The sequence below is a fragment of the Bombina bombina genome, chromosome 3, assembly GCF_027579735.1.
Source record: "Bombina bombina isolate aBomBom1 chromosome 3, aBomBom1.pri, whole genome shotgun sequence".
NCBI lineage: Eukaryota > Metazoa > Chordata > Amphibia > Anura > Bombinatoridae > Bombina > Bombina bombina.
This window is the reverse complement of record NC_069501.1, coordinates 275,821,130-275,843,947: the sequence shown is the minus strand read 5'-3', so window position 1 is coordinate 275,843,947 and position 22,818 is coordinate 275,821,130. Positions and strand designations below refer to the sequence as shown.

Here is a 22,818-nt window from a genome sequence, read left to right as displayed (position 1 = left end):
GTAGACATTTTGTAATTTTCACAGTTAACATTCTATTTCCTACTGAGAGAAGCAACAAGGCTTTTCTGGACTTTTTATCCTCAGTCCACCGTGCTACATTCCTTTAATATGTGACATTCTAAATTTACAGCTCTGTTTGTTATACAACCACAACTGTTGTGATGAAATCAAAATTAATATGCTTACTTTTAACAAAATTACTGGTATACATTACCAAACACATTCAATTTCAGCGTGTTAAAATTAAGAGGCCACTGTACTAGAGAGAGCTTTATTAAGAAAACCAAAGTGCATTGGTTTCCAGCAATCCACATTCAATAAAAAAATTAAAGATTGTTACAGCGAAAATAAGAAACAAAATAAAATAAGCAATTGTGATTTGTCATGAGAATAAATTGATTTCAAATTATTAAAACATTAAACCTATGGCATGTTCTGAGAACAAAATCTCAGACAACCTAAATCTCCTCTTTAGAGATTTGCACCCTGCCAAAAAAAAAAAAAAAAAAAAAAAGATTAAAAGCAACATATATACAGAATAAGGCAATTTCTTTTAAATGTGTTCATTTTCTATAACTATAAATGTCAGCACATTATAGCCAACTGACTGGATTCATCACAAATTTAGAGTATTTTCAAGGAAAAATCCAACCCCTATTATTCTGTTGCGCCTGTTTATCATGAGGTCTGGTATTGGTGAATACTTGACTTATTTTTCAAATGAAATAACAAGCCAAAACTTCTTATGTACTTCTAATTATACATAAAGAGAAAAGAAGAGAGGAAAAGGAGAGAGAGGAAAAGGGAGAGAAAGAAAATGTGTTGATTATATATATATATATATATATATATATATATATATATATATATATATATATATATATATATATATATATATATATATTATAAGTACATAAGAAATACTGGTTTAATAAAATAATAGTTTAATTTAAAGCTTATTTTACTTATTTGATATTTACAGGTGTTGGGTAAGAACTCTGAACACACTGGTTGGAAATCACTGTATAACAGAACAAATTCCAATAAACTATATATGAATGTAAGTTTTAACTCCCTAAAGAAGCTTCTGACCTACAAGCAAATTCAGGCCTAAGTGCAAACCAAAATAAAACTTTGCAAATAAAGTTTTTTAAAAAAAAAATAAGATTTTTTTGGAGTTATTAATTAACTGATTACATTTGTTAAGACTAATATGCAACAGCACTTCTTTTGTAACCATACAAACAAGGAACAAGTAATTCTAGATTACCGAATTCTGCAGGCAGTACTGATTCAGAATATGTGCAGCCGTTTTACTTTCTAGTTTTCTTTATCAAAGTTTAATATACTACATTTTTTAAATGGATATTTAAAGTTTTCGGGGGGGGGGGGGGGGGGTTGCAACAAAAGAAAAACATTTGCTTTTAGAAACCTGATTTAATGTTTTGAACCATATGATCACATCTTGACAGCAAGAGATTAACTTCCATTCAGATTTATTATAGCTGGGTAGGAAAACAAAAAAGTGCAATTCTGCTTGCAATTAAGGGAAAATCTAACACGTTGCCCTTATGTTTCTAGACACCCAGTAGACATTCTCCCAGCCCACTATACAGAACAACTAAACACATCATCACAAGAAAATAAAAATAAAAAATATATGACGGCTAGTCCACAGGTACAAGGGGTAAAAGACACATCCCTGCAATGCAGGACATGTGCACCAAGCCTCCTTCAAATGTACCTATTTTTAAATATGTACAAATGAATTACAGGCACTTGAAATGTCTTTGGTTGGAACAAGCCAACGTTGCAATATTGTGTGTTCCTTTCTCCCTCCGAGAAGAGCACAGTACACATTCTCCTGGTTGGGTCAACAAGCAATGACTCAGAGTTACACCTGCTCTTGGAAGTTGAGGAAAAATTATGCTTCAGAGAGGGCGACCTGAAAACAAACAATCGATTGAACAAGATTTAGTTGTTGAAAAGGTTGGTTTTTAAAGCACAGAATACAACATATCTACAAGTTCTGTCCTTCATGCAAAAACAAAGTGAAGAAAAAAAGGAATTGTTTAAAAATGAGAGAATTACCAACAATGAATCCTGTCACACCAAAATTAATTGTTGTTTCTTACTTCAGAAAGGACCGTTAGCGGGCACGTGTTAATTTAGCGCTCCGCTTGTAATCTAGCCCATTGTATATAAAAAGCAGTTACGCTCAGCATTGCAAAAGATCTGCATGCAAAATGAGTTTTAAAAGCAATAAAACTAGCATGGTTTTGCACCCCAGGGATATACCATTTGAAAAGGCACTTATCTCCTTTGTTTTGGCTAATTAGGGACAGATATAAAGGAGCAACTACAATGATCAGGAAATTACAGTGTAATATATTAATTACAGGAAAAGATTACTAATAAATAATGATGTACATTTATTCTTTTAACACACACAAACATTTTACGATAAATTAATATTTTAGTTTGATGTTCTCTTGAGTTTGCATCATGAAACAAACTAAATTTATGCTTACCTGATAAATTATTTTCTTTCGGAATGATGATGGTCCACAGTCCTCCATAACATATGGGATATATTTCCCACCACTAGGAGGAGGACAAGAACCCATACAAGAGCTATAAAACCCTGCCACCTCTCTATTAATCTTACATATAGCCGAGTAGAAAATAGGAAGAAGGAAAGGCAAAGCAGGGTCTATAGAAGTGCCATTAGAACTGTCACCCAAAAACTGAAACGGACTGGGCCTGTGGACCATCATCATTCTGAAAGAAAATAATCAGGTAATCATAATTTTGTTTTCTTTCGTAAAATGATGAAGGTCCACAGTCCTTCATAACATATGGGATTAATACCCAAGCCGATTGTCTGTTATGGAAAGGGTGTGACAATTTTTCTGGCACTTGTTTTTTAGCCGACACTGCAGCCTGAAGGACTTTCCTGCCAAAAGCTGCTTACTAAAAAGCAAAACGATAAACTCTGAAAGTAAGCAGATAAGATCTTGCAGCTTTGCAAATCTGCTCCAAAGATGTAAAATCTTTCAAAAACCCACAATGTTGCAACTGCTCTTGAAGAAAGAGCTGTAATGGTCTTAGAAAGGTGACCTTCCAACCGTCAAAGTCTTAGATCCCTTCTTATAAGTCAAGAGGCAAACACTACCTTAGTAGCTTTCTGCCTCTTACTAGAATTAGTAGTAAAAAAAAAAACAAAGTTTGACTGAAAACTATAGTTGCTTGGAGATAGTACTTCAAAGAGTTTACTAAAAACAAAATGTATGCTTACCTGATACATTTCTTTCTTTCCGGGCATGGGAAGTCCACAACGCCATTCCAATTACTAGTGGGATATTCAACTCCTGGCCAGCAGGAGGCGGCAAAGAGCACCCCAGTCATTCAGCCGAAGGAAAATGGAAAAAGAAGAAATCACAAGGGTGAAAAAGGTGCCTATGGTTTACTCCAAAAAAAAACTATTAAAATTTAAAAAAAAAAAAAAAAAAAAAAAGGAGGGCGTGGTCGTGGACTCTTCATGCCCGGAAAGAAAGAAATTAATTAGGTAAGCATAAAATTTAGCTTTCTTTCCTATGGCATGGAGAGTCCACAACGTCATTCCAATTACTAGTGGGAACCAATACCCAAGCTAGGAGGACCCTGAATGAATAGGGATGGAGAACAAGGGAGGAGAACCAAAACAGATGGCACCACCGCTTGAAGAACCTTTCTCCTAAAAGAGGCCTCTGCCGAGGCAAAAGTATAAAATTTGTAGAATTTGAAAAAAGTATGCAGAGAGGACCATGTTGCCACCTTGGAAATCTGTTCCACAGAGGCTTAATTTTTGAAAGCCCAAGAAGAGCTGACAGCCCTAGTGGAATAAGTAATAATTCTCTCAGGAGGCTGAGGTCCAGCAGTCTCAGAAGCAAAACAAATCATACTTCTTATCCAGAGGGAAAGAGTAGTAGAAGTGGCCTTCTTAAACTTACGCTTTCCAGAGAAAACAACAAACAGGGCAGAAGATTGCCGAAAATCTTTAGTATCTTGTAAGTAAAATTTTAGAGCACACACAACATCCAAGTTATGCAAAAGACGTTCCTTATGAGAAAGATTAGGACAAAAAGAAGGAACAATCTCCTAGTTAATGCTTTGATCCGACACCACCTTAGGGAGAAACACCAATTTAGTATGAAGGACCGTCTTATCTGCATGAAAGAAAAAAGGTACGGGGAATCATACTGTACCTTCCAAGATAACAACTTTATATCAACAAAATGCATCGGCTCAAACGGAGCCTGCTGAAAAACTTTGACACAAAATCCTGTTCATAGGATACAGAAAGAATTATTGGCCTGCCTGGAGAGAGCAGTAAAGGTTGGGGTGATTGATACAAAATTGAAAGATTTTTTATATAATAAGTCACCAAGAACACCGGTTTTTTATACTATACCAAAGATTCACAAAAACCTTGCTGCTCCTCCAGGTAGGCCAATCATTTCCAGTGTAGATTCTGCCTTTTCTAATGTATCTATTTTTATTGATAAATTGTTGCAGCCTGAGGTCTTGAAGTGTAGTTCGTACATCAAAGACACAGGAGATTTTTTGAAAAAAGTGAGAGAATTATATATACCTAGTGACCGCTTTGTATTATATACATTAGATGTTAAGAGCCTCTATACCTGTATAAAGCATGAAACAGGTATGGGGGTGATTAAGAAAATTTTGCATGTAAATGGGGGGTACACTCCTCAACAAAATGCTTTCATAGAAGAGTTATTGGACTTGATTCTGCACTGGAATTACTTTATGTTTCAGGATGATTGGTTCATACAGATAAGAGGAACGGCCATGGGGTCCAACGTGGCCCCATCATACGCCAATTTATTTATGAGCACTATTGAAGAGAATATATTTTATGAAAATAAATTGTTTAAGGACTATGGAGGGGCCTGGTGGCGCTTCATAGATGACATATTTGGCGTATGGTGGGGCCCCGTGGACTCCTTGGTTCAGTTTGTTACTGACCTAAATTCTTCTGTAAGGAATTTGGAATTCACATTGAATTTCAGTGAAGAGAGTATCATGTTTTTGGACACTAGAGTGTATAAGAAAGGTCCTACATTGGAATTTGATTTATATTCAAAAGAAACGTATAGGAACACGTCCATAGTTTCCATCTACGCCATTTGGTAGAATCCTTACCCAAGAGTCAATTGATGAGGGTTCATCGTATAGTATCAGAATCAGATAATCTCAATAAAAGAATTAATGAAATGCAAGAAAAATTCCGTAATAGAGGTTACCCCCAAAATGTATTAGATAAATGCAGTAATAACCTTACCACCAATAAAGATGATAAAGATGAGAGTAAGAGAATGATCTTTACATCACAGTTTAGTGTCCATGGTAGACAAATAGCCAAAATTATTAATAAACATTGGTCTATATTGCAGAGGTGCAATAATAATATTATTGAATTTAAAGAGAAACCTATTGTAGCCTATAAAAGGGTAAAGAATTTGAGGGACTACTTTGTGAAGTCTGATATAGGACCAGCCAAGCAGTTACAGCAGAGCCATTTGACAAAGAAGAACTTAGGATGTTACCCTTGTTTAGGATGTATCAGTTGTAATTCAGTAATGAGGGGCAAAGAGTTTGTCCACCCTAGAAGTGGTAGACGGTATACTATTAGGAATTTTTTTACTTGAGACACTACATATGCAATTTATTTAATTAAATGTCCATGTTCCCTCATCTATATTGGAGAGACGGTAAGAAAAGTGAAAGACAGGCTTAGCCAGCACCGCTCCAATATTAGATGTGGGAACAGGGAAGCACCAGTCTCCAATCATTTTTTAGAGAAAGGCCACAGTATCAGCCAGCTCAGGTGGTAGGTTATTGATTATGTAGGCCCGCAGAGAATGGGTGGTGACCGTGAGAAAATATTAAAACAAAAAGAAATGCATTGGATTCATAAATTGGGATCACTGGTACCTTATGGTATGAATAGGGACTTCGATTGGTCAGTATTTTGGTAAAGAACAGGTCTAGCTAAATTTATTTTATAGAAATGTATTGATTTGTAGTACTGGTAACAGGGTTCGTTAAATCTGTGTTAAATGTTGTAGAGGTATCACTTCCTTGCTGTAAAATGTTTGAATAATGTTTCTTTAAAAAAAGTGTCTTGTTGCAAATTGTATAAGATTTTGGATATTTAGCAAGTAATGTATTCTGTGCAGCAGGTGGCGCTCAAGTATAGAATGTATTGGCGCCAAGCCAAACAGTTTAAAAGGATCACCTCTGAGTATTGTTTGTATAGCATGATTAAGTGACAGTAGTCACGAAATGTCGCTCTTTCTTTTGTCAATAAAGACACTTTTTAAGCAAGTTGTGCTGTGGACCTTTTCGTATTTCACATTGTTACAGTGGAATTGGGCAGATTTCTACAGTCGTCACGAGCACACTATTTGCCAGGCAGCTGTTCTACATGTTTCTGAGGACTGCTGAAAAACTTTGAGAACTAAGTTAAGGCACCAAGGAGGAGCAAAAGGTTTAACACAGGCCTGATTCTGACCAGGATCTGAACAAAAGCTTGAACATCTGGTAAATCCGCCAGACATTTGTGCAAAAGAATAGACTGTGCAGAAATCTGACCCTTCACAGTACTGACTGACAAACCTTTCTCCAGGCCATCCTGAAAAAACGATAAAATTTGGGGAATCCTCACCCGACTCCAGGAGAAACATTTAGCTCCGCACCAGAAAAAGGTATTTATGCCAAACCTTATGGTAATTCCTGCGAGTAACAGGTTTACGAGCCTGAAGCATAGTGTCAATGACTGCCTCAGAAAAACCACGTCTAGACAAGACTAGGCGTTCAATCTCCAAGCAAACAGCTTCAGAGAATCCAGATTTGGATGGAGGAATGGACCCTGAATTAGAAGGTTCTTCCTCAGAGGTAACCTCCAGAGTGGAAGAGATGACATTCACCAGATCCGCAAACCAGATCCTGCGAGGCCAGGCAGGAACTATTAGAATCACGGACGCACTCTCCTGCTTGATACGAGCAATAACTCATGGAAGGAGAGCAAACTGAGGAAACAGGTATGCTAGACCGAAATCCCAAGGACCCGCCAGAGCATCTATCAGGGCAGCCTGAGGATCTCTTGACCTTGAACCATACCTTGGAAGCTTGGCGTTCTGGCGAGACGCCATCAGGTCCAACTCCGGAACCCCCCACCTGAGGATTACCCTGGAGAACACTTCCGGATGGAGAGCCCACTCCCCAGGTTGAAACGTCTGTCTGGCCTCCATCATGGCCAAGGAACTCCGAGTTCCTCCCTGGTGGTTGATGTAAGCAACTGAGGTGATGTTGTCCGACTGGAATCTGATAAACCTGACTAAAGATAATTGAGGCCAAGCTGTCAAGGCATTGAAGATTACTCTCAACTCCAAGATGTTTATGGGAAGAACAGACTCTTCCTGACACCATAGGCCCTGAGCTTTCAGAGAACCCCAAACAGCTCCCCAGCCTAATAGGCTGGTGTCTGTGGTCACAATTACCCAGGAAGGTCTCAGGAATCAAGTGCCCCAAGACAGATGTTCCTGTGAAATCCACCATGAGAGAGAGTCTCTTGTAAGGGGGTCCAGATTTATCCTTTGCAATAAATCTGAATGGTCTTCGTTCCATTGACTGAGCATTCAAAGCTGCAGCGGTCGAAGATGGAACCGAGCAAAAGCAATGATGTCCATGGAAGCCACCATCAGACCAATCGCCTCCATGCATTGAGCCACTTTTGGACGAATAGCAGACTGGAGAGAAAGGCAAGAAGTTTGGATTTTCTGACATCTGTCAGGAAAATCTTCATGGACAAGGAATCCCTAGGAAACACACTCTTGTAGTTGGAACTAGAGAACTCTTTTCCAGATTCACTTTCCACCCGTGGGAACGTAGAAAGAGACAACATCACTGTATGAGATTTTGCTAGATGAAAAGATGATGCTTGAACCAAGATGTCGTCTAGATAAGGCGCCACAGCAATTACCTGGGATCTCATCACTGTCAATAGAGCTTCGAGAACTTTTGTGAATATTCTGGGAGATGTGGGAAGACCAAACGGGGGGGGGGGGGGGGGGAGGAGAGAGAAAGAGAAAGAAAGAGAGAGAGAAAGAAAGAGAGAGAGAAAGAAAGAGAGAGAGAAAGAAAGAGAGAAAGAAAGAAAGAAAGAAAGAAAGAAAGAAAGAAAGAAAGAAAGAAAGAAAGAAAGAAAGAAAGAAAGAAAGAAAGAAAGAAAGAAAGAAAGAAAGAGAGAAAGAAAGAAAGAGAGAAAGAAAGAAAGAAAGAGAGAGAGAAAGAAAGAGAGAGAGAAAGAAAGAGAGAGAGAAAGAAAGAAAGAGAGAGAGAAAGAGAGAGAGAAAGAGAGAGAGAAAGAGAGAGAGAGAGAGAAAGAGAAAGAGAGAGAGAAAGAGAAAGAGAGAGAGAAAGAGAGAGAGAAAGAGAGAGAGAAAGAAAGAAAGAGAGAAAGAAAGAAAGAGAGAAAGAAAGAAAGAAAGAAAGAAAGAGAAAGAAAGAAAGAGAGAAAGAAAGAAAGAAAGAGAGAAAGAAAGAAAGAAAGAAAGAGAGAAAGAAAGAGAGAAAGAAAGAAAGAAAGAGAGAAAGAAAGAAAGAAAGAAAGAAAGAAAGAAAGAAAGAAAGAAAGAAAGAAAGAAAGAAAGAAAGAAAGAAAAAGAAAGAAAGAAAAAGAAAGAAAGAAAAAGAAAGAAAGAAAAAGAAAGAAAGAGAAAGAGAGAGACTTCAGAATTGACAACATCCTCTCTAAACCTTAGGTTATCAGCTCAAGAAATATTTTGCACATTTACCTCAAACTGAGTTAAAACCCCAGATTTCCACTTATGCTTACTTAGTTTGGGGACAGCCATTAAACAAACAGTCGCTATTATGTATATTTCATTTTTAGCTTCAGGAGTAAAAAAAAAGTTTATGCTTACCTGATAAATTATTTTCTTTCCTGGCATGGAGAGTCAACAAATCCATTCAATTAATAGAGGGAATTCAACTCCTGGTCACCAAGAGGAGGCAAAGAACACCCAGCAAAGCTGTTAAGTATCACTCCCACTTTCCATAAACCCCCAGTCATTCAGTCAAAGGAATATGGAAAGAGAAGAGGACACAAGGGTATAGAGGTGCCTGAGGTTTAAAAGAAAAAAGACAAACGCTGTCATAAAAATAAATTAAGGGCAGGTCGTGGACTCTCCAGGCCAGTAAAGATAAGAATTTATCATCAGGTAAACATTTTGTTTTCTTTCCAATGGCATGGAGAGTCGACAAATCCATTTATTTACTAGTGGGAACCAATACATAAGCTAGAGGACATAGAATGGAAGGGAGGGAGAACAAGACAGAAGGCACCACTGCTTGAAGAACTTTCCTCCCAAAAGAAGCCTCAGCTGAGGCAAAAACATTGAATCTGTAGAATTTGGAAAAAGAATGCAACAAGGACCAAGTGGCTGCCTTACATATCTGTTCCACAGAAGCTTCATTTTTAAAGGCCCAAGAAGAAGAGACAGCCCTAGTGGAATGAGCCTTAATTCTCTCAGGAGGATATTGTCCAGCTGTCTCATAAGCCAACCGAATAACACTTCTCAGCCAAAAGAAAGCGTAGAAGTAGTGGCCTTCTGGCCCTGACGTTTACCAGAGAATGCAACAAAAAGGGCAGTAGATTGACGAAAATCTCTAGTTGCCTGCAGATAGAACTTCAGAGCATGCACAACATCCAGGTTGTGCAACAAACGTACCTTCTGAGAAGAAGGATAAGGACAGAAAAAAAGGAACAACAATTTCCTGATTGATATTGCTGTCCGATACCACCGTAGGAAAAAATCCCAATTTGGTACGAAAGACTGCCTTATCCGCATGATAATTAAGGTAAGGGGGATCACACCGCAGAGCCGAAAGCTCTGAGACTCTATGAGCAGAAGAAATAGCAAGAAAAAACAAACCTTTCCAAGATAATTTAATATCAAAAGAGTGCATAGGCTCAAACGGAGCCTGCTGCAGAACCCACCCTAAGAACAAGATTAAGGCTTCATGGAGGAGCAACAGGTTTAAACACAGGCATGATTCTGACCAAGGAATGAACAAAGGATTGAACATCTGGCAACTCCGCCAGGCAGTTATGTAAAAGAATCGAAAGGGCAGAAATCTGACCTTTCAGAGTACTGACCGACAAGCCCTTCTCCAGGCCCTCCTAAAGGATGGACAGAATGCGAGGAACCCTCACCTGACTCCAAGAGAAACCCCAAAAAACTAATTATGCTTACATGATAATTTTCTTTTCTTCTGACGGGAAGAGTCCACAGCTGCATTCATTACAAAGTCTTCAAATACCTCCCCCACTTCCCTCATCCCCCAGTCATTCTGCTAAGGGAACAAGGAAGAATAGGAGAAACATCAGGGTGAAAAACATAATTTATGCTTACCTGATAAATTCCTTTCTCCTGTAGTGTAGTCAGTCCACGGGTCATCCATTACTTATGGGATTATATCTCCTCCCTAACAGGAAGTGCAAGAGGATCACCCAAGCTGAGCTGCTATATAGCTCCTCCCCTCTACGTCATACCCAGTCATTCGACCGAAACCAAACGAGAAAGGAGAAACTATAGGGTGCAGTGGTGACTGGAGTTTAATTTAAAATTTAGACCTGCCGTAAAACAGGGCGGGCCGTGGACTGACTACACTACAGGAGAAAGGAATTTATCAGGTAAGCATAAATTATGTTTTCTCCTGTTAAGTGTAGTCAGTCCACGGGTCATCCATTACTTATGGGATACCAATACCAAAGCTAAAAGTACACGGATGACGGGAGGGACAGGCAGGACCTTTACACGGAAGGAACCACTGCCTAAAGAACCTTTCTCCCAAAAATAGCCTCCGAAGAAGCAAAAGTGTCAAATTTGTAAAATTTTGAAAAGGTGTGAAGTGAAGACCAAGTTGCAGCCTTGCAAATCTGTTCAACAGAGGCCTCATTCTTAAAGGCCCAAGTGGAAGCCACAGCTCTGGTAGAATGAGCTGTAATTCTTTCAGGAGGCTGCTGTCCAGCAGTCTCATAGGCTAAACGTATTATGTTACGAAGCCAGAAGGAGAGAGAGGTAGCCGAAGCCTTTTGACCTCTCCTTTGTCCAGAATAAACGACAAACAGGGAAGAAGTTTGTCGAAAATCTTTAGTTGCCTGCAAGTAAAATTTCAGGGCACGGACGACGTCCAAATTGTGCAGAAGTCGTTCCTATTTTGAGGAAGGGTTAGGGCACAGTGAAGGAACAACAATCTCTTGATTGATATTTCTGTTAGTGACTACCTTAGGTAAGAACCCAGGTTTAGTACGCAAAACTACCTTGTCTGAATGAAAAATCAGATAAGGAGAATCACAATGTAAAGCCGATAACTCAGAGACTCTTCGAGCCGAGGAAATAGCCATTAAGAACAGAACTTTCCAAGATAACAGCTTGATATCAATGGAATGAAGGGGTTCAAACGGAACACCCTGTAAAACGTTAAGAACTAAGTTTAAGCTCCATGGCGGAGCAACAGTTTTAAACACAGGCTTAATCCTGGCCAAAGCCTGACAAAAAGCCTGAACGTCTGGAACTTCTGACAGACGCTTGTGTAAAAGGATGGACAGAGCTGAGATCTGTCCCTTTAACGAACTAGCAGATAAACCCTTTTCTAAACCTTCTTGTAGAAAAGACAATATCCTAGGAATCCTAACCTTACTCCATGAGTAACTCTTGGATTCGCACCAATGCAAGTATTTACGCCATATTTTATGGTAAATTTTCCTGGTAACAGGTTTCCTAGCCTGTATTAAGGTATCAATCACTGACTCCGAGAATCCACGCTTTGATAGAATCAAGCGTTCAATCTCCATGCAGTCAGCTTCAGAGAAATTAGATTTGGATGTTTGAAAGGACCCTGAACCAGGAGGTCCTGTCTCAGAGGCAGAGACCAAGGTGGACAGGACGACATGTCCACTAGATCTGCATACCAGGTCCTGCGTGGCCACGCAGGCGCTATTAGAATCACCGATGCTCTCTCCTGTTTGATCCTGGCAATCAGTCGAGGAAGTATCGGGAATGGTGGAAACACATAAGCCATGTTGAAGACCCAAGGTGCTGTCAGAGCATCTATCAGAACCGCTCCCGGGTCCCTGGACCTGGATCCGTAACAAGGAAGCTTGGTGTTCATGCGAGACGCCATGAGATCCAGATCTGGTTTGCCCCAACGCCGAAGCAGTTGGGCAAATACCTCCGGGTGAAGTTCCCACTCCCCCGGGTGAAAAGTCTGGCGACTTAGGAAATCCGCCTCCCAGTTCTCCACGCCTGGGATATGGATCGCCGACAGGTGGCAAGAGTGAGACTCTGCCCAGCGAATTATCTTTGAGACTTCCATCATCGCTAGGGAACTTCTTGTCCCTCCCTGATGGTTGATGTAAGCCACAGTCGTGATGTTGTCCGACTGAAACCTGATGAACCTCAGAGTTGCTAACTGAGGCCAAGCCAGGAGAGCATTGAGAACTGCTCTTAATTCCAGAATATTTATTGGAAGGAGACTCTCCTCTTGAGTCCATGATCCCTGAGCCTTCAGGGAATTCCAGACAGCGCCCCAACCTAGGAGGCTGGCGTCTGTTGTTACAATCGTCCAATCTGGCCTGCTGAAGGGCATCCCCCTGGACAGATGTGGCCGAGAAAGCCACCATAGAAGAGAATCTCTGGTCTCTTGATCCAGATTCAGCATAGGGGACAAATCTGAGTAATCCCCATTCCACTGACTTAGCATGCACAATTGTAGTGGTCTGAGATGTAGGCGAGCAAAAGGTACTATGTCCATTGCCGCTACCATTAAGCCGATTACCTCCATGCATTGAGCCACTGACGGGTGTTGAATGGAATGAATGACACGGCAAGCATTTAGAAGTTTTGTTAACCTGTCTTCTGTCAGGTAAATTTTCATTTCTACAGAATCTATAAGAGTCCCCAAGAAGGGAACTCTTGTGAGTGGCAAAAGAGAACTCTTTTCTACGTTCACCTTCCACCCATGCGACCTTAGAAATGCCAGAACCAACTCTGTGTGAGACTTGGCAGTCTGGAAACTTGACGCTTGTATCAGAATGTCGTCTAGGTATGGAGCTACCGAAATTCCTCGCGGTCTTAGTACCGCCAGAAGAGAGCCCAGAACCTTTGTAAAGATTCTTGGAGCCGTGGCTAACCCGAAGGAAAGAGCTACAAACTGGTAATGCCTGTTTAGGAAGGCAAACCTTAGGTACCGATAATGATCTTTGTGAATCGGTATGTGAAGGTAGGCATCCTTTAAATCCACTGTGGTCATGTACTGACCCTTTTGGATCATAGGTAAGATTGTCCGAATAGTTTCCATTTTGAACGATGGAACTCTTAGGAATTTGTTTAGGATTTTTAAGTCCAAGATTGGTCTGAAGGTTCCCTCTTTTTTGGGAACCACAAACAGATTTGAGTAAAACCCTTGTCCGTGTTCCGACCGCGGAACTGGGTGGATCACTCCCATTAGTAAAAGGTCTTGTACACAGCGTAGAAACGCCTCTTTCTTTATCTGGTTTGCTGACAACCTTGAAAGATGAAATCTCCCTTTTGGGGGAGAAGCTTTGAAGTCCAGAAGATATCCCTGAGATATGATCTCTAACGCCCAGGGATCCTGGACATCTCTTGCCCAAGCCTGGGCGAAGAGAGAAAGTCTGCCCCCCACTAGATCCGTTTCCGGATCGGGGGCCCTCACTTCATGCTGTCTTAGGGGCAGCAGCAGGCTTTCTGGCCTGCTTGCCCTTGTTCCAGGACTGGTTAGGTTTCCAGCCCTGTCTGTAGCGAGCAACAGTTCCTTCCTGTTTTGGAGCGGAGGAAATTGATGCTGCTCCTGCCTTGAAGTTACAAAAGGCACGAAAATTAGACTGTCTAGCCCTTGGTTTGGCTCTGTCTTGAGGCAGGGCATGGCCCTTACCTCCAGTAATGTCAGCGATAATTTCCTTCAAACCGGGCCCGAATAATGTCTGCCCTTTGAAAGGAATGTTAAGCAATTTAGATTTAGAAGTAACATCAGCTGACCAGGATTTAAGCCACAGCGCTCTGCGCGCTTGAATGGCGAATCCAGAATTCTTAGCCGTAAGTTTAGTTAAGTGTACTACGGCATCGGAAATAAATGAATTAGCTAGCTTAAGGACTCTAAGCTTGTCTGTAATCTCATCCAATGTAGCTGAGCTAATGGTCTCTTCCAGAGACTCAAACCAGAATGCCGCCGCAGCCGTGACAGGCGCAATGCATGCAAGGGGTTGTAATATAAAACCTTGTTGAACAAACATTTTCTTAAGGTAACCCTCTAACTTTTTATCCATTGGATCTGAAAAAGCACAGCTATCCTCCACCGGGATAGTGGTGCGCTTAGCCAAAGTAGAAACTGCTCCCTCCACCTTAGGGACCGTCTGCCATAAGTCCCGTGTGGTGGCGTCTATTGGAAACATTTTTCTAAATATAGGAGGGGTCTATCCCACTCCTTGTTAACAATTTCTGTAAGCCTTTTAGGTATAGGAAAAACGTCAGTACACGTCGGTACCGCAAAATATTTATCCAGCCTACATATTTTCTCTGGAATTGCAACCGTGTTACAATCATTCAGAGCCGCTAATACCTCCCCTAGCAATACACGGAGGTTCTCAAGCTTAAATTTAAAATTTGAAATGTCTGAGTCCAGTTTACTTGGATCAGATCCGTCACCCACAGAATGAAGCTCTCCGTCCTCATGTTCTGCAAATTGTGACGCAGTATCAGACATGGCTCTATTATTATCAGCGCACTCTGTTCTCACCCCAGAGTGGTCGCGTTTACCCCTAAATTCTGGCAATTTAGATAATACTTCAGTCATAACATTAGCCATGTCTTGCAAAGTGATTTGTATGGGCCGCCCTGATGTACTTGGCGCCACAATATGACGCACCTCCTGAGCGGGAGACGAAGGTACTGACACGTGAGGGGAGTTAGTCGGCATAACTTCCCCCTCGTTGTCTGGTGAAATTTTCTTTACATGTACAGATTGGCTTTTATTTAAAGTAGCATCAATGCAATTAGTACACAAATTTCTATTGGGCTCCACATTGGCCTTTAAACATATTGCACAAAGATTCCTCTATGTCAGACATGTTTAAACAAACTAGCAATGAAACTAGCAAGCTTGGAAAATACTTTTCAAATAAATTTACAAGCAATATAAAAAACGTTACTGTGCCTTTAAGAAGCACAAAGAAACTGTCACAGTTGAAATAACAATGAACCAAATTAGTTATAGCAACCAATTCTTCACAGTAAATGCATTAAGTTAGCAAAGGATTGCACCCACCAGCAAATGGATGATTAACCCCTTAGTACCCAAAAAACGGATAACAGATTAATATAAACGTTTTATCACAGTCAAAAGCACAGTCTCACAGGTCTGCTGTGAGTGATTACCTCCCTCAAAACTAGTTTTGGAGACCCCTGGGCTCTGTAGAGACGTCCTGGATCATGGAGGAAGAAATAGAAAGACTGTGACAGAATTCTTACTGCGCAATAAAGCGCCAAAATAGGCCCCTCCCACTCATATTACAACAGTGGGGAAGCTTAGTAAACTGAATTTATTCATAATAAACGACAGCCATGTGAAAAAGTAATGCCCAAAAAGTTTTATCACCAAGTACCTCAGAGAAAAACGATTAACATGCCAGTAAACGTTTTAAAATAAAATTATGAAATGATATTAATAAGCCTGCTGCTAGTCGCTTTCACTGCAGTGGGGGCTCAATACAAATTAAATGTATACAGTATTTTCTTAGTGAAATTCCATTCCCCAGAAATACCTCAGTTTAAATATACATACATATCAGCCTGATACCAGTCGCTACTACTGCATTTAAGGCTGCACTTACATTATAACGGTATTAGCAGTATTTTCTCAGTCAATTCCATTCCTTAGAAAATAATATACTGCAACATACCTCCTTGCAGGTGAACCCTGCCCGCTGTCCCCTGTTCTGAAGTTACCTCACTCCTCAGAATGGCCGAGAACAGCAAATGGATCTTAGTTACGACCGCTAAGATCATACACAAACTCAGGTAGATTCTTCTTCTAATGCTGCCTGAGAAAAAACAACACACTCCGGTGCTGTTTAAAATAACAAACTTTTGATTGAAGATATAAAAAACTAATTTTAATAACCACAGTCCTCTCACACGTCCTATCTATTAGTTAGGTGCAAGAGAATGACTGGGTATGACGTAGAGGGGAGGAGCTATATAGCAGCTCTGCTTGGGTGATCCTCTTGCACTTCCTGTTAGGGAGGAGATATAATCCCATAAGTAATGGATGACCCGTGGACTGACTACACTTAACAGGAGAAAAGGTGCCAGAAGAAAAAAAAAAAAATTACTGCCGAATCAGGCGATCCCACACCCGACGGGCCTTGGTGGAAAGAACACACACAGTACCTTAAAAATATTTCACTTGGGAGATAAAAGTGAGCCAGCGCCATAGATATGGCCATGCGGAACCGTGCAATAAACTCTGGAGGAAACAAGCCACCTTCCGGAAAAGGAATAAAAGCCATAGGGACACCTGCTTGCGTAGCAAAGGAAGGTTCTGGGGCACGCGTCTCATCGGACATAGAATCCTCTGGGGTGGATGGCTCAAAGCACTCTAAGATCCCTGAGTCGGGAGAAGAGAGTACTCTAGAACGGCAATCGGAACATAACTGATAGGCATGGATAACCCGGGCCATTTCATATTCATCACAAGACTCATTCTGCGCTTCGGAAACATCCGTGTCTAAAAAAAATCAGAATAGTCCATAATCTTGGGATTACAAAAATGACAAACACTAACTGGCACCCTTTTTACACACCCAATGGCTGGGGCACTCACCACCTCCTGTGAACCAGACAACCAATGAGCAGACTCTCTCTGTCGCCACACAGTCAGCATACGGAAGTGGAAAATGCAACCGGTCACAAGGTGCACCGTGCCAGTCAAAAAAAAAAAAAGTGTGCAAATCTGAAGAGATTGCCCAATTGATAAGGCCTTTATGCTCCGAAAAGCCATGAGCCAAAGTATTACTACACATTAGCAGATAGAACCACATAACAAACATGATTAAAGTCCCCACTGTTCAATAACCTCCCTCAGGAGATATTAACCCACGATTCCTATATTAAGATAAAAGGAGTCCCACTGGGACACTACCTTCTCTTGTTACCATTACATTCACATAATGAAATAAAATAAAACGATCTTACCAGAATCTGCGCTGTGGAACAGGAACACTGCCCTTCCAAGTGTGACCGATAGTGGCCTTGCTTCTGACATGGACTTGAGTGAATAAAGGCAGGCAGCGAAACTCATCAAAGCTGATTGCCAAGGAGCTGTTAATATGAGTCGGGATGGTTTCGCAGAAAGACTCTCCCTGCATCTCCGGACTCTAACCTTCATCCATGCTCTCACTGAGAGGCTGACAGAATTACTTAAAACTCCAGTCCCATTTCGAAGAGTACTACCCTCCATAAGAGGCTCAAACTTCTGACACTTCTCTGCCAACCTCCTGTGACGAAAGGCAAAGAATGAATGGGGAATGAGGGAAGAGGGGGAGGTATTTGAAGCTGGGGTGTCTGCCACCTTCTGGTGGCCAGGTTCTGAAATCCCAAAAGTAATGAATGCAGCTGTGGACTCTTCCCGTTTAAGAAGAAAAAAAAGGTATTTACGCCACACCTTATGGTAAATCTTGCGAGTTATCGGCTTGCGAGCCTGAAGCATGGTATCAATCTTTTATGAAAAAAACTTGTCTAGACAAGACTACGCATTCAATATGCAAGCAGTCAGCTTCAGAGAATCTAGGTTTGGATGGAGGAAAGGATTCTGAAGTAGAAGGTCCTTCCTCAGAGGCAAGGGGGGGGGGGAAGGGGCGACATCTTTACCAGATTTGCAAACCAGACTCTGCAAGGCAAAGCTGGGGCGATTACATTCACCGACACCTGCTCCTGTTTGATACGAGCTATCACCTGAGGAAGAAGGGCAAAAGGAGGAAACAGGTAAATGAGACTGAAGTCGCAAGGAACTGCCAGAGCGTCAATCCAACTCCAGAACTCCCCACCTGAGGGTTATCATTGAGAATACTTCCGGATGAAGGGCCCACTCCCCTGGATGAAAAGTCTGCCTGCTCAGATAATCCGCTTCCCAGTTGTCCACTTCTGGGATGTTGATAGCAGAAAGGTGACAATTGTGAGACTCCGACCACTGAAGTATGCGAGTCACCTCCTTCATAGCTAAGGAGCTCTGAGTTCCTCCCTGGTGGTTGATATATATGCCACCAAAGTGATGTTGTCCGATTGGAATCTGATAAACCGGATCAAAAACTCAGTTGAGACCAAGCTGTCAGAGCATTGAAGATTGCTGTCAACTCTAGGATATTTATTGGGAGCGAAGACTCCTCCTGAGTCCATAGTCCCTAAGCTCTAAAGGAACCCCAAACTGCTCCCGAGCATGACAGGCTGGCATCCGTGGTCACAATCTCCCAAGATGGTCTCATGAAGCATGTGCCCTGGGACCGATGGTCCTGAAAGATTCACCAGGACAGAGTCTCATCTGGATGTCCAGGACTATCCTCAGAGACAGATCCGAGTGGTCTCCGTTCTATTGTCTGAGCATGCATAACTGTAGAGGTCTCCGATGGAAACGAGCAAAAGGAATAATGTCCATGGACGTCACCATTAGACCAACTGATTCCATACACAGAGCCACTGATGGACGTACAGAGGACTGAAGTGAAAGACAAGCAGCAAGAAGCCAAAAAAATACCCTGGTGTTTGGCACCAAGGAACTCTTTTCCAGATTCACCTTCCACCCGTGGGAGCGGAGAATCAACAAAAGAGAATCCGTATGAGATCTTGCTAATTGAAAAGATGGCGCCAGAACCAAGATATCGTCCAGGTACGGAGCCACCGCGATTCCCTGAAATCTGGCCACTGCCAGAAGAGCCCCAAGAACATATGTAAAAGATCCAAGGGGCAGTGGCAAGGCCATAAGGGAGGGCTACAAATTGGAAGTGTTTGTCCAAAAAAGCAAACAGAAGGTATTGGAAATGTTCCTTGTGAATAGGAACATGAAGATACGTGTCCTTCAGGTCGATGGTAGTGTCATGAACTGACCCTCCTGAACTAAAGGAAGGATAGAACGAATAGTCTCCATTTTGAAGGACGGAACCTTGAGAAATTTGTTGACACTTGAGGTCCAAAATAGGACGAAAAGCTCCCTCTTTCTTGGGAACCACAAATAGGTTGGAATAGAATCCTTGACCTTGTTCCGCCAGAGGAACTGGGACAATCATTCCCAAAGAAGCGAGATCCTTTATACAGTTTAAGAAAGCCCCTCTCTTTAAATGGTTTACATATAATCTTGACTGGAGAAATCTACCCCTGGGAGGACAAGATTTGAATCCTATCCTGTATCCCTGGAGACTACTTCCACTGCCCAAATTTGAATCCTATCCTGTATCCCTGGAGACTACTTCCACTGCCCAAGGATCTGGCACATAATGAATCCAAGCCTGCTGAGAGAAGGAAAGCCTGCCCCCAGCTTGATCCAGGACTGGATAGGCCTTTCATGCTGACTTAGACTCAAAGGAAGGTTTCTTGGATAGTTTACCCTTATTCCATGGCTGGTTAGCGCTCCAAGAGGTCTTGGCTTGTTCAAGTTTGGAAGGAGGAGGATTTCGTCCCTTGAAATTTGAAAGGGAACGAAAATTAGAATTCCGGCGACCCTTGGGTCGTCCCTTTTTGTCCTATGGCAGAAAAGTCCCCTTTCCACCCGTAACCATGGAAATGATTTCAGCCAGGCCCGGACCAAATAAAGTCTAAAGGGCAGAGACAGAAGCTAAGACTTGGATATCACATCAGCAGACCAAGATTTTAGCCACAGGGCGCTGCGAGATAGAACGGCAAAGATAGAAATCTTTACTCCTAAACTAACTACTTGCATGCTGGCATCGCAGATAAAAGTATCAGCCAGCTTTAAAGCTTTGATCCTATCATGAATCTCCTCTATTGTAGTCTCCTCCGAAATCAGATCGGACAAGGAGTCGCACCAATTAAGGGACGCACCAGCAACTCTAGCAATACTAGCAACAGGTTGCCATTGTAAACCCTGGTGTAGGAACATTTTTCTTAAGCAACCTTCCAGTTTCCTATCCATAGGGTCCTTGAAGGAGGAACTATACTCTAGAGGGGAAGGGTAGATATAGTGCCCTCCAATCTAGGAACAGTGCGCCAAAGTTCCCCCACAGAGTCAGCAACAGGAAACATCTTTTTTAAAAAAACAGGAGATGGGGAAAAAGGAACTCCTGGCTTCTCCCACTACTGAGATATAAATGTCAGACATGCGATCTGGAATAGGAAATACTTCCACAGATTTGGGTTTGACATCAAATACTCTTAAGTTTATTAGCCTTCTTAGGAGTCTCTGCTACAGTAGACGCAGAGTCCTCCAAAGTAGCTAGACTACTAGCAACAGCAGATTCAGAATCAGAGATCTCGCCCTCAGAGGAGCGATCCTCTTCAGATATTTGAGATAGACTGACTAAGGCAGCCTGGGCAGAATCCGAACTATTACCTTTAGAGAAGTTCTTGGGTTTTATTTTTCTCTTACCAGCAATAGGTAAGGCACCCAAAGTTACAGAGACTGCAGAAGTCAGTTGCGCAGCAAAATCACCTGGTAAATATACATCCCCAGGAACAGGTTGAGAGGAACCGCAGGGCACTGCTTGTGAAACTGCTAAAGCTTGGGACGTTTAAGGGGAAAGCTGAGGCATGGCACAAACAACATTATCCTGAGAGACAGATGGCTCTGAGAGGGTATCCTTATTTTTAGAAATAACATTTTATTTACACTTGTGGAGCAAAACTGCACAGGAGGAATAATCTGAGCCTCCAAGCAATTTAAACACTTGTCAAAAGACAAAGCTAAATTTGTATCAGTGTCCATAATGATAGAAATTGGTTCCCAAAAGTAAAATGTTTAAGATCTAAAACTTCAGTAAATATCTATAAAAATATCCCTTATATTTTAACAAACAAAAGAATGCTTAAGGTTTAAAATGTATTAGATAAATGTCACGCTACACTATAAAAATGCGCCCTCAGACCGTTACACAATCAACCAATGTAATCAGCTTTATAGCCTACAGAAATAAGAAGATGCCCTAACTACTCCCTGGCAACTCCTTTATGGTTACTCACACCTTTCCTGGGTTTGGCAGGAACTAGAATCATCATGCACTAAGCTATTGCGGTTCTCTTAAAGGGCCATAAACATAATTTAAAGTGCTCAAATAAAAAACCCTAAAGCTGCCAGAGGGTTAAAGGGGTCATTGGCTTCCATAATAATGTTCCCAATGCTTGTACAAATGTTAGGAATATGATGAAAAAATTGTGTCATGAGGGGAGCATGTTTCCTCGCTATGCTGTACCTCTTTCAGAATACCTATAAATAGCCTCTGAGTTGTGGCTGTGTTGTGGAAAGGCACTTACCCTATGCAGCACCATCCACTGGCTAACCAGGCATGTCAATGCAGCTGCAGCAGTATCGAGTAGAGAGCCCATCCAGTGCAGGTATTGAGTACAGCAGAGAATTGCAGAGTCCCTCAGGGGGAAGCTAGGGACGAGTCCCTGCGATGCCTGAGGGTAGTTATGATTGAAGTCCCGTTAGGGAAATGCTGTGCACATAAGTGTATTCCTGTGTCCTTGTATCATTCAGCTGTTGTGAAGAGTCTTTCTTTCATGTAATTGGCAAGAGTCCATGAGCTAGTGACGTATGGGATATACATTCCTACAAGGAGGGGCAAAGTTTCCCAAACCTCAAAATGCCAATAAATACACCCCCACCACACCCACAATTCAGTTTTAGAAACTTTTTCTCCTATGGAGGTGGTGAAGTAAGTTTGTGCTAGATTTCTACGTTGATATGCGCTTCTCAGCATGCTGAAGCCTGGTTCCTTTCAGAGTGCAGTGAATGACAGAGTGATGTGAAGGGAGTATTACCTATTGAATACAATGGTCATCCTAACGGGGATCTATTTCATAGGTTCTCTGTTATTGGTCGTAGAGATCATCTCCTACCTCACTTTTCAGATCGACGATATACTCTTATATACCATTACCTCTACCGATTCTCGTTTCAGTACTGTTTTGGCTATCTACTTTATGTAGATGAGTGTCTTTTGGTAAGTATGTTTTCTTTTATTTAAGACACTCTCAGCTATGGTTTGGAACTTTATATGTAAAGTTTTAAATATATGTTTTGTACTTATATTTGCAATGATTCAGGTTAATCAGTATATTTCCTTCTTACAGACTGTCAGTTTCATTTGGGGAAATGCATATGAAGAAGAAAAAAAAAAATTTCCTTACCTGAAAATTTTTCAAATGGACTTTCTTTTCTAAATTGCGGGCTGTTAGGCTCGCGGGAGCGCAAAATGCTATAATTTATTGCGTCATTTTTGGCGCAGGAATGACGTTTGTTGACGTAATTTTGTCATTTCCGGCGTCTTAGTTGGCGCCGAGAGTTTTCACATAGCTGCGTCATCTATGACACTCGTGTTTGTTGCAGACGTTCTTGGCGCCAAAAAATATTTTGTCAGTTGTGGGCGTCATACTTGGCACCAGATTTTTGACATTATTTAAGTCCTTATTTCATTTTGCTTCTGGTTTCCAGAGGCTTATTTTG

General features: G+C 41.4%; 1 protein-coding gene across 1 annotated transcript in view; it reads right to left on the bottom strand.

The window, feature by feature from the left end:
- Positions 1-1,417: 1,417 nt before the first annotated feature.
- The window catches only part of TMEM248 (transmembrane protein 248), a 139,046-nt gene continuing 117,645 nt past the window's right edge, over positions 1,418-22,818 (bottom strand). Inside the window, exon 7 of the mRNA XM_053706300.1 lies at positions 1,418-1,945. Within this exon, the coding sequence (XP_053562275.1) occupies positions 1,925-1,945 (21 nt within the window). The 3' untranslated portion in view covers positions 1,418-1,924. The remainder of the gene's footprint in view (positions 1,946-22,818) is intronic.